The following is an 11,918-nucleotide window of genomic DNA, read 5'->3' as shown; positions in this document are numbered from 1 at the left end:
GTCGTGTGACCAGTTGTGTGCCAGACTTTCTGGGTTGGAACAGCTTTGGGGGCACTCCTCTGAGGTTAGGTCCTCGTGTGTCACCCCAATCTGTCCCTGCTGGGGGGCCCCAAGCCCTACTCACACTCAAAATAGATATGATTCAAGGGTCCCAGGCAAGCTTTGCCACCTCCAACCTTTCTCCCACCCCCTCTTGCCTTGGGTGGAACACTGAAATGTGCCTAGTGCTGGCCTGAGCTCTTCATGTTGCGTTGTCTCTAAGTGAAGTGACTAGCCCAAGGTCACACCACTACTGAGATGGGCCCCCTGCTAAATCCCCACAGCCTTTGCAGTGGCTACTGCTGGCTCTCACTGTCCTGTCTGTACTTGACCCATGAGGAAGGAGCCTCCAAGAGGGTGAGTGCTTCTCCATGTGGACGGTGCTAGCAGGGGAAGCCAGGTTCCAACCAGCTCCTAGGAGTCTGCCTGGGACAGCCCTGCTCTCCCCTCTGAGCCATCTTGTGTTCACACAGTAGGGACCACACAGTGGCAGGGTGAGGAGATGGTATCCTCAGTGGACGTGTGTTGTGTGTCTGAAATTCAAAGTTAACTGGGTATCCTGTTTTCATTTGCTAAATCTGGCAACCCTACTCTAGAGTCTTCTCGATCATTCTGGTCCAACCTCCAATTTTGCAGATGGAGAAATGGACTGAGGTTAAACGCCCTCCTCACTCAGCCAGTCAGAAGAACACCAGGATGTGAACTCAGTCTGCATCACTCCAAGCCCAGGCACCTGGTGTACTATTTAAATAATCAGGTGGCCTTTTGTCCTGGTCCAGTGCATTGGAGGGACCCCAGACTGTCACTTGCAGGATGGGGAGGGTGCCTAGAGCCCCAGCCAGGTGGGCAGGGGTCCTGAAGGCAGAACTTTGTTTATGACAGACCCACCATGTGCCAGGCCTAGGGCTGGATGCAAACCCAGTTTCCGCACTAGTAGGCAATTACGTCTACTGGGTGCTTGAAGCACCATCACCTGGGTTGCTGCCTTCACTCCCCGGAGTACACAGCCTTCAGGTAATTTCTTTTCGACATGGTCTCCCCCTCTCCCCTTGTCCCCACACACAAACACAGATCCAGAGGTGGGTGATGACTAGTTTCCAGGTCCCAAGGTAGAGAAGGAACCAGGATAAGACGGTGAAGCTTCTGAGCCCGAAGCCCAGGGCTCTCCTGGAAGTGGGTCGCCCCTGCTCAGGGTTCTGTGGGAAGCTGTAAGGAAGGGCCAAGAAAGCTGGAGCCCAAAGAATAGGCCTGTAGTTCTCTCTTTCCTGCCCCCATCTTGTTCTGAGGTTCCCAGGGAAGAGGGAGGAGTGCCATCTTTCTGTCAATTCCACGTCGAGGCCTGAGCGCTGTCCTGAGGTTTCGTGAGGGCTCTGTTTTTCTCTTTTTGTGAGGAAGATCAGCCCTGAGCTAACATCCATGCCAATCTTCCTCTTTTTGCTGAGGAAGACCAAGACCGGCTCTGAGCTAACATCTATTGCCAATCCTCCTCCTGTTTTTTTTTTTCCCCCAAAGCCCCAGTAGATAGTTGTACCCCAGTAGATAGTTGTGTGCCGTAGTTGCACATCCTTCTAGTTGCTGTATGTGGGACATGGCCTCAGCATGGCCAGGGAAGTGGTGCATCGGTGCGCGCCCGGGATCCGAACCCGGGCTGCCAGTAGCGGAGCGCGCGCACTTAACCGCTAAGCCACGGGGCCGGCCTTCGTGCGGGCTCTTTATTTCCCTGTGGCACAAATGCTGGAGAATTGGGGCTCTGGAGATCTGAACCCTGAATTCTAACTCGGGTGCCCACCAAGCTTTAGACTAACCATCCTAGAGGCTGGGGTTTGATTAAAATAGCTCAACCCTTACTGACAATCAAATCAGTCTGTCCCCACACGTGTTCTCGTTGGCTCTCCCGTTCTGCCGCCTACTGTTTCCTTTCGTCTTTATTGTGGTCCTGTGGGCCTCTCGAGGGCAGGCACCACGGCTCTAAGCAGCTTCTCCAGAGGCCAGCAGAAAGTGGTGGGTCAGTGTTTGTTTAATGCAGAGTTGGTTTTTAAGGACTCCTACTCCAATACATCAGGCTTAATAGATTCATGAAGTGGAGTGGGTTTGATTTAAATTCAGGTGATTCAAATCAATAATCTGGGACGACTCAAGTTCCCAAGTATTTCTTTTGTGTGTGTGTGTGTGAGGAAGATCAGCCCTGAGCTAACATCCATGCCAATCCTCCTCTTTTTGCTGAGGAAGACTGGCCCTGGGCTAACATCCGTGCCCATCTTCCTCCACTTTATATGGGACGCCGCCACAGCCTGGCCTGACAAGCGATGCCTTGGTGCGTGCCAGGGATCTGAACCCAGGCCACCAGCAGCGGAGCGCGTGCACTTAGCCACTACGCCACGGGGTCGGCCCCCCCCAAGTATTTCTAAAACATACCCATTTATCTTGCCTTAGAGTCTCCAAAACTATTTTTTAAGGATTTTAATCCTTGGCTCATTTCTTTTTTTTTTTTTTTTTTTTTTATTTATTTTTCCCCTAAAGCCCCAAGCGATAGTTGTAAGTCATAGTTGCACATTCTTCTAGTTGCTGTATGTGGGACGCGGCCTCAGCATGGCCGGAGAAGCAGTGCGTCTGTGTGCGCCCGGGATCCGAACCCGGGCAGCCTGCATCGGAGCGCACGCACTTAACCACTAAGCCACGGGGCCGGCCCCTTTGGCTCATTTCGAATGGAAGGGTGGGATTGATTTTTGAAGGCACCTTGTTCTCCCCATTCATCAGCACCATTGATGAAGTGTTGTCCTCAGGATTGCCTCCACTCAATCTGTCATCCTAAACCCCACTGAACCAGAAACAAACCTTTGTGTACCAGGTCTGCTACATACATGTATGTAGCTATGCGTAATTACCATTCTATAACTGCCATTTAATTGAGTACTAAGTCCCTGGCACTATGCAAAGCACATAATGCTTTGAAGTTGGTACTGCTATCTTTTGGGTAGGTACCTTCATCATCCGCACTTTCAGAGGCGAAAACAAGAGTTTTAGAGGGCCGGCCCCGTGGCTTAGCGGTTAAGTGCACGTGCTCTGCCACTGGCGGCCCGGGTTCGGATCCCGGGCGCACACAGACGCACTGCTTCTCCGGCCATGCTGAGGCCGCGTCCCACATACAGCAACTAGAAGGATGTGCACCTATGACATACAACTATCTACTGGGGCTTGGGGCGGGGGGGGGAGAGTTTTAGAGACGTTAACAGACTCACTCAACAGGCTCACATGGCTCCTGAGTGGCAGAGCTGGGATTTAAACTCAGGCAATGTCAGGGCCTCAGACAATCAATCACATGGCTGGTCTTCTTGTACCCAGCAAATTGTTGAGTATATATCTGAGGTCATGAGAAATGTCCTCGGAAACTCTTGGCTCCACTACGGCGACGCTGTCAGCACCGCTGCTGGTGCGAACACAAACGTCTTTCTGGTCCTAGGCTCATGAAGGTGGTTTGCTTTTATCTCAGAGCAGACCTGTGCACCCACCAAGGTCCTCGGCATTGGCGCCAGAGGTGCAGCAGGGGCCCACCTTGGCAAGCATGTGCGACTTTCACTTGTTTTCTGCCTCTGCCTCATGGCTCTCACGCCTGTTTTCTCTTGCTGTACTCAGCACCTTGTAAGCAGCTTTCTGACAGAGGCAGGTCATAAAACGTATTCACACTTGTGATTTTTTTGGTATTACCGTCTTCTAGTCATCAAAGCACCATACATTTTAACTTATTTTAGGTATTGCCTTTTTTCTTCTGGTTACAAAGATTGTATGTATTGTGACTCAGGGAATAGGACAGCTGGAGAACAGGGAGCACTCAGCACACGCACATTTATGGATTAAGTTCGCCATCTTATATGGGCATGGTTTATGCTGCCCCCAAGTAATTACCGTCGTGCATCAAGGATCACTGATCACACATCACCACAAATACAGTAATAATGGAAAAGTTTTATTGTGATAATTGCCAAAATCTGACTGAGACACAAAGTGATCAAATGCTGTTGGAAAAATGGCACTGATTGATAGAATTGCTTGACCGAAGATTGCCACAAACCTTCAAATTGTGGAGTGCAATAAAATGAGGTATGCCTGTACTCCTTCCTAATACTGTGGCAACAGACCAGAGGAAGGATCAAGCTAGGACTGTTACCTTGAGAACGAAAATTCATTGCTCGTCATGAGAATAGATATGTAGCCATCTTACCTGCAAAGTTATTAATAACTTAAAAGCTAAAATGGCAAAAAAAGTTCAAGATTTTTGGTAAAAACCTTGTACTCTTCCCCGTTCAAGGCCAGATAAAGCTTGTTTGGAGAAGGTGCAGCATTTTTATTTATGTTTTGGATTAGCCTTTCAGCTCTACTAAAGAGCAGAGGGATGAACTGGTTCCTTTATTTACCAAAGTTAAATGAAGCAGATTCCAGGCAAAGGTTACACAGGTTATTTCCCACCTCACCAAAAGCCACCTTTCCAGTACTGGGTGCTGGAGGCAAGAACTGCAACACGGAAGTTCCTCAGGCCAGGGAGAGGGCAGAGCCTGCCTGGTGGGGGCAAAAGGCCTGGAAGTTTCCACAGCCCAATTCCACCCACTTACTAAACTCCCCTAGAAAACATCAACAGGGCCCATAAATTACAATATTGTAGTCTACTTGCCTTTTCCTAAACATCTTACCCACTAATTTACTACCCTGAACAGTCTTCAAATTGGGGTCAGGCAAGCAAATACTAGGCCAATTTCTCAGGGTCTGTGGACCACTATCATCTGAACCATCAAAGAAACTGATCCCAGGACCACTGTAACCCAGTCTCCATTTGGACCAACTTTCCTTGTGATCCCTATAGACCAAGACCCCAAATGCTTGATTTAGAAAAAACCCCAAAAAAGCCGACATTACGAACCCCTGACAGGGGCTGGCCTGGTGGCATAGCAGTTAAGTTTGCACACCCCGCTTTACTGGCCCAGGGTTCACCGGTCCAGATCCTGGCCGCGGACCTGCACACCAGTCAAGTCATGCTGAGGCAGGGTCCCACATACAACAACTAGAAGGATGTATGACTATGACATACAACTATTTACTGGGCCTTTGGGAGAAAAAAGGAAAAAATGAGGAAGATTAGCAACAGATGTTAGCTCAGGTCAAATCTTTCTCCAAAAAAAAAAAAAAAAAAAAAACCCTGACATACACAGAAACTTCAGGCCACAGGTTGTGTGCGTCCAAAGGCTGAGTCAGTGTCCTCCCTCTTTCCACCAGTAAGAGGCAGCAGTAGTCCAGGAGGATAGACTGAGTCCTAGCCCTGATCTGCCCCTCTCAGGGTGATTAGAAAACCTTCAACCTCGGTTGGCAGTCCTATTGTGTCACACATTATAAGTATCCAAGCGATCTGATCTGAATTAGCACAATTTTGAAAGCAGAAAGAATGCCCTTCCTGGTTTGCAGTATGGGTAAAATGATCACCTATCACTGGGATGCCAGAAACTGCAGTCATTGGCACGGTGCTGCAGCGCGACTTCAGCTCACAGAGCACCCCCAGCCACCCCCTAGTCACACGCAGACAGGTAATGGTGGCACTGGAGTTTATTGAGCTCTGCCTTAGTACAGGCGCTGGGGCTTGCCCATGGTGCTCTTGATGTATAAAGCCCTGACGTTCTGCCAATTCTTCTTGAGCAATGATACCAGAAAATTGACAGCCAAGTGGATGTTGTACACAAGCTCGTCATCTGTCATCTTCACGTGGCCAACGGCCACTGCCAGACACAGCACCTGTGGGGAGACGAAGGTCAAATCAGGTTGATGGTTAGATGGAAGAGAACATGGGGAGAGTGGGCCCACCACCTACAAGCCAGATGGCCCATCCCTCCAGTGACCTAATCAGCAGTGCTTTGGCCCCAGGCGAGAAAGGCGAGAAAGACCAGGGCTATTTGAAAAGCTTCAGGGCCAGCCCCATGGCTTAGTGGTTAAGTGCGCGCTCTGGTACTGGCGGCCCGGGTTCGGAACCCAGGTGCGCACCAACGCACCGCTTCTCCCCCCACGCTGAGGCTGCGTCCCACATACAGCAACTGGAAGGATGTGCAACTACGACATACAACTATCTACTGGGGCTTTGCGGGAAAAAAAAGAGGAGGACTGGCAATAGATGTTAGCTCAGAGCTGGTCTTCCGCAGCAAAAAGAGGAAGATTAGCATGGATGTTAGCTCAGGGCTGATGTTCCTCACAAAAAAAAAAAAAAAAAAAAAAAAAAAAGCCAAGCTTCAATCCTGCTCAGTGACTGTCACATGTTCTAAGTGTACACAGACACGAAAACCAGGGCTCCCATTTGGAGAATATGGGTAAACTTCAGCACACGACCACCATCACCAGCCAGCAACCAGCCAGACCTCTTTACCTTCTTCATCTGGAACTTGATCGTGGACTTCACTTCATCAACTTTGGCCACCATGTTCTCGTTGTGGGTCAGCAAGGAAGGGAACTTGCCAGCCTTATTCAGGCCTGGGCCCAGGATTCGTGGGATTTGCTTGATCAGAGACTCTGAAGCCAAAAAGGCGTCATACTTCTTGGCTAGTAAAAGAGTGAAGCCATTGGATGCTTTTAGGACCTGGTCCCTGAAGGCAGACCTCCAAACAAGGCTCTAACCAGCACAATCTATCCCTTTCCAGGTACCAAGTCTTTTTAATCCTCTCGTGGTTCCAGTTCGATTTTCTCCATCCTCCAAACTTTTACTGGAGCAACAGTCACATGAAACCTGGTACCAGAAGCCCAGGCTGACCCACGATTCATGTTGCAATGGAAAACGCACCCTCTGTTGAAGACTGCCTGGGTTTGGGCCGGACCTGCGGCACAAGCGGTTAAGTGCTCGTGCTCCGCTTCAGCGGCCCGGGGTTCCCGGGTTCGGATCCCAGGCGCGCACTGAGGCACTGCTTGTCAGGCCATGCTGTGGCAGCGTCCCATATAAAGTAGAGGAAGATGGGCACAGATGTTAGCCCAGGGCCAGTCTTCCTCAGCAAAAAGAGGAGGATTGGCATCGGATGTTAGCTCAGGGCTGATTTCCTCATAAAAACAAACAAACAAACAGACTGCCTGGGTTCAAATTCTGCCTTCCTACTTTCTAGCTACATGACAACTGGGCATCTTGATACTCAGACCACATAAAATAAAAAAAAATAACTGGAGCATGAAGTAGAAATTCCAACTCAGAACACACTAGCACCACGACTAGTCACGTTGGCAGATCTCAGCTGTTTAGAAAGAACCACTGCTTAGCCTCCTTCCCTTATAAAGTTCAATCTTCAAAGCAGATAAAAAAATAGAACCTTTACAAGGCTGCAACACCCCTCTCAAGTCAACCAACCACAGCAGATCCCTTCAATCACGATTCTACCCCTCTCATCATTTCAAAATCCAAACGACAGAAATACCACTTTTCGACCACTCCTGCCGCCCCGCACCCCACCCACACTCACCCAGCTTCTTAACCAGTTTCTTGTTCTTGTTGAGTTTCTTCAGCGCCTCGATGTCCATGTGGGGGATATCCACAGCCTTGGCCTCGTCACAGTGCTGCTGGTCCCCCAGCACACACACGGAGAACTTGGGGCGGGGAGTGGACTTAAGCCTGCGTTTTGGGGGACAGAGCAGGTCAGGCCGCGCCCGGGGTCCCGAGGGCAGGTGAAGGGCCTGGGACCGCGGCACACTGAGCCTTACCCAGAGCGTCCACTCACCAACAGCTAGTCTGGCTTCTCAAACTAGCCGGCGGGCTCGGCCGAGGCCTCCCCACGCCTCCCCTCTTGTTTCAAGACCCAGGGTGGGGGTCCGTCCCGCCGCGCCCGCCGGGAGCAGGGGGCCCGGAGGCCGGGTGGGGCAGAACGGTGCCAACCTGACGGTGCCCGAGAAGCGTTTGTCCTTCTGGGGGTCATAGTTCTTCAGGCTGATCTGCAGCTCCACCGTCTCCAAAAACCTTGGGGCAAGTCACAAAGTCAGGGGGCCCCGCACCCCCGGCCCGGCCCCCCGCGGCGGCCCCCACTCCCGCCCGGCCCCCGCTCACTTCCGGCGCTTGCGCTGGTTCCCGTGCAGGACTTCCCGCACCGCCTCGTACAGGGTGTCGCGGGAGACTTTGCTGCTGCGGGAGAGGAGGAGGACGAGCGCTCAGGCGCGGGGGCCGCGGACCAACACCCTCGGGCTCCGAGACGAGGCGATGGCTCACGACCCACTCCATGGGGATTCCGGACACCAAGTCGGGCCATTTGGGTCCGAGAACCTGATGCAACCCCAGAGAAGAGGGACCCTACTGCCGGCCGGGCTTGGCGCGCGAACTCGAACGCCAGGCCCGCAGGCCGACGCCTGGCCAGAAATGCCTCACAGCGAAGCAGGAGCAAGGACCCCCCGATTCCGCCCGCAGGGTCTCCCTCCCCACAGGGGGGCCCAGAAGCCAGGATGACTGCGGATAACACCCTAAACGCCGCTCACCTCATGATACCTCACCTCACAACAACCGGAAAAGAGATTAATTTAGCACGCGCATGCGCTCAAATAGGGACTTCGTTCTCGCGAGACATACCTTGTTCCTGTGACTTCCAGCCTGAGCACTGTCGGCTTCCTCAATGCCGGAGAGCGCTGCCGTCTCCGGCCGCTGGAGGGCGCTGCCACGCGCTGCACCGCTAGACCCACGCGAGGACCGCCTGAGATGCTACAGTTCATGGCGCCTCGCGCCACCTGAGAATATCCCCATTCGCATCAGATGCTGCTAGGCCTTTAGGGAAGAGGCTGGGTCCAGGGCTCGAGTTTCAGTAGTCACACGTACTGGGTACCACACTGTGATGGCCTCTGGGAGCATGCAATTCCTGCAAACCCCTTCTTGCCCACGTCCGCCTGCGCTCCGCACGTTTCAGTTCTCCTAAGCAGGCTTTACTCCTGACCTCTCTTTCTCATTATCTTGCTCTAACAGCGGCTCACGGCTTCCGAGGAAGTTGTGAGAAGGAAAATGTCAAGAAATTTTTGTTCCTGGCTCCTCAAAGCCAGCAATGGGGAAGAGCTGGGAAGGTACTGGAATGAACTTTCACCTGATAGTTGATTCAGTAACATCAATAACATCATTAAGTGTTTTTTGGCTATACAGTAAAAATTTATTCGACAAAATTATTAGCAAGCAGCACAGAAACAGTTCATACAATCTGTTTGATATACTCAATGAAACCCCAGTTCTGTGTTTCTCCAGATGCCTCAACCTTTGCCCCAAGGGTTCTCTTCAGGCAGATGCAACAGTACCCTGAAGGCATAACTGTTTATATAGTCGGCATTCAGCAGTTAAAATCCTCCAAAATCAATCCCGGCTTCACTCTCACCCTAAGTGCCATTCTAAAAGGTACAGGATGTAGAGTTTATCAGATCTCTGCTCTGTTTCTAAGGGAGGGGAATACCCCCCAAATATTTAGGCAATTCACATATATCAAATGTCACCAATTTCAATGGCCAGAGCCCATTTCTAACATCTGTTATATAAAGGAATATGTTACATAATAGGAATGGTTTCTGAAGGGCTTATAGTAGCTGCTTTGGGAGTGTGACCTTCCTGATTAAATACTCGCTGAGCACTCCTAGAATGTAAATTCTTGTTAACTCAAATATTTAGATCAAAAAAACAAGAATGTAAGCTCCATGAAGGCAAGGATTTTTGTTTTGTTCACCACTGTACCTGGGCTACAGTAAGTGCTCAAATGTTTGCTGAATGAGTAAATATGCTGACTTTGCTGAAGTATTTAAGTTACAGACCTTATAAAAATAAACCTTTTGCCCACCAGCATTTTTTTTTTAAAGATTTTTTATTTATTTATTTTTATTTTCCCCCAAAGCCCCAGTAGATAGTTGTATGTCATAGCTGTACATCCTTCTAGTTGCTGTATGTGGGACGCGGCCTCAGCATGGCCAGAGAAGCAGTGCGTCGGTGCACACCCGGGATCCGAACCCAGGCCACCAGCAGCGGAGCGCACGCACTTAACCGCTAAGCCACGGGGCCGGCCCGCCCACCAGCATTCTTTTTTTTTTTTTTTTTAAAGATTTTATTTATTCATTTTTTTCCCCCCAAAGCCCCAGCAGATAGTTGTATGTCATAGGTTCACATCCTTCTAGTTGCTGTACGTGGGACTCGGCCTCGCGCTGAACGGAGAAGTGGTGCCTTGGGGCGCGCCCGGGATCCGAACCCGGGCCGCCAGCATCAGAGCGCGCGCACTTAACCGCTAAGCCACGGAGCCGGCCCCCACCAGCATTCTTTTTTTTTTTTTAAAGATTTTATTTATTTATCTTTTCCCCCCAAATCCCCAGTAGATAGTTGTATGTCATAGCTGCACATTCTTCTAGTTGCTGTATGTGGGACACGGCCTCAGCATGGCCGGAGAAGCGGTGTGTCAGTGCGCGCCTGGGATCCGAACCCGGGCCGCCAGCAGCAGAGCGCACGCACTTAACCACTAAGCCACAGGGCCAGCCCCCACCAGCATTCTTAATGCAGCTAAAATAATAAAAAATAGGTTTGAAACACACAGGCCTATTTTAGGGAGTTCAAGAGCTTAAAAGGAAGAGAAGGGAGGAGAAGCATCCAGGTAAGAGGACATGCATGCCAGCTTTCCAATACTGGATATTATACACTTTCTCTAGGATTGTATCAATCTGGCAATCGTAACAGAGGCTTGCTGAATCTAAAAATTAAACTGGTACTTACAGCCAATACATTGTGGGCCTGCATTTTCTGTATAGCTTTTAACTCCTTTTCTCAAAATCCTCCCCTTGCTTTCGAGTAACTTATTTTTAAATACTTCACCTATTATTTCACCATATTATTTGCATCATACTAAACCTCAGCCAACCCTTAAAATGTTAAAGACATTACTGTATTTCTTAATGAATACACTAAACTTTTATGTATAAATACTTTTACATTCAGCCCCTGTAAAGCAATCAAATGTTTGAAAAACGTTTTTAAATAGGAATCAGAGTCTCGTTTTAAGCTATCAATGGGTGAGATCACCACCCATTTAATATAGTCCCAAAAATGAGTAACAGAATGTATAAAATGAAAAGAAGGTCTCTGAGATTCTGAAATTCCTCTGTTGCACAGTCCTATCTTCTTTGTTCAAGAAATTTGTAGTCATTTTCAGAATCCACTCCAGGAGCCAATTTCTTTAGATATCAGGCAAACGATACACAATCAGGGCAAAAGATACACAAAGAAAACCATCACCAGGTCGAAGAGAACGAACTTCGTTCTGAGATCCTGAGATCCAACCAGTAGGAGTGTTTTGGAAACTGGCTGGCCCGGGACTGAGACCATACTTCGTGGTTCTGCTGCTGCCTCCCAGCTTCTTCCAAGCCTCGCCTGCTCCCAGGGACCGTCTCAACTATCTTCTGCCGCCACATTCACCTCCATCTCGCGCCAGTCACTGCGCCACAATCCAAACAACTGCAAAACCCTCAGTTGCCCTGTTAAGTGTTTACTATGAACAAGGCACCTGGGTAGGTGCTATGGGAATATAAAGATGTAAAACAGACATGCACACCCTTTCTGTCCTTTCCTCTGTCCAACAGGCCCTATCCTCCTCTCTGCCTACAGTAACCCCAGGAGAGCCTCAGATCCCTCCTGAAACGTCATCTGCCCCAAAGCCTTCCCCAAATCCAGACTGAGACACTCCCACCTTCAACCCCCCTCCCCAGTGGTGGGTGCACGCCTCACCTACTCAACTGTTTTGATAGGTCTTGGGTGGGTGGTATCACACAGTATCCGGCCCACAGAACAAGAATGAAAGAACTTCGGAACTCTACCAACTCCCCCTCACAGAACATTTCACCAGGAAAAAGATGCCCCTTGTCACTAAGCAGGTGGGGGC

The 11,918-nt window shown here is 50.0% G+C and overlaps 1 protein-coding gene and 1 pseudogene across 1 annotated transcript; both read right to left on the bottom strand.

The window, feature by feature from the left end:
* Nucleotides 1–3,982: 3,982 nt before the first annotated feature.
* Nucleotides 3,983–8,563, bottom strand: RPL10A (ribosomal protein L10a). The gene is made up of 6 exons (XM_087438505.1): nucleotides 8,512–8,563; nucleotides 8,090–8,164; nucleotides 7,922–8,002; nucleotides 7,512–7,660; nucleotides 6,437–6,609; nucleotides 3,983–5,814 (listed from the first exon to the last, which is right to left on the bottom strand). Exons 1-6 carry the CDS (start codon nucleotides 8,514–8,516, stop codon nucleotides 5,644–5,646), a joined length of 654 nt encoding a protein of 217 aa, XP_087294631.1. The 5' UTR covers nucleotides 8,517–8,563; the 3' UTR covers nucleotides 3,983–5,643.
* A 2,472-nt stretch (nucleotides 8,564–11,035) lies between these two features.
* On the bottom strand, nucleotides 11,036–11,823 carry LOC147915692 (sarcoplasmic/endoplasmic reticulum calcium ATPase regulator ARLN pseudogene; annotated as a pseudogene).
* Nucleotides 11,824–11,918: the final 95 nt, after the last annotated feature.

Source organism: Ceratotherium simum, chromosome 13 (genome assembly GCF_057802395.1).
Source record: "Ceratotherium simum simum isolate JZ-2026a chromosome 13, ASM5780239v1, whole genome shotgun sequence".
Taxonomy (NCBI): Eukaryota; Metazoa; Chordata; class Mammalia; order Perissodactyla; family Rhinocerotidae; genus Ceratotherium; species Ceratotherium simum.
Note: the sequence above shows the minus strand (reverse complement) of the source record. Positions and strands in the feature narration are given on the sequence as shown.

Coding starts and splice junctions, on each gene's coding strand:
- RPL10A (XM_087438505.1), bottom strand. Junction 8,003..8,089: donor AACCAGCGCAAGCGCCGGAA/GTGAGCGGGGGC, acceptor ACTTGCCCCAAG/GTTTTTGGAGACGGTGGAGC. Junction 5,815..6,436: donor TCAAGTTCCAGATGAAGAAG/GTAAAGAGGTCT, acceptor GTCTCCCCACAG/GTGCTGTGTCTGGCAGTGGC.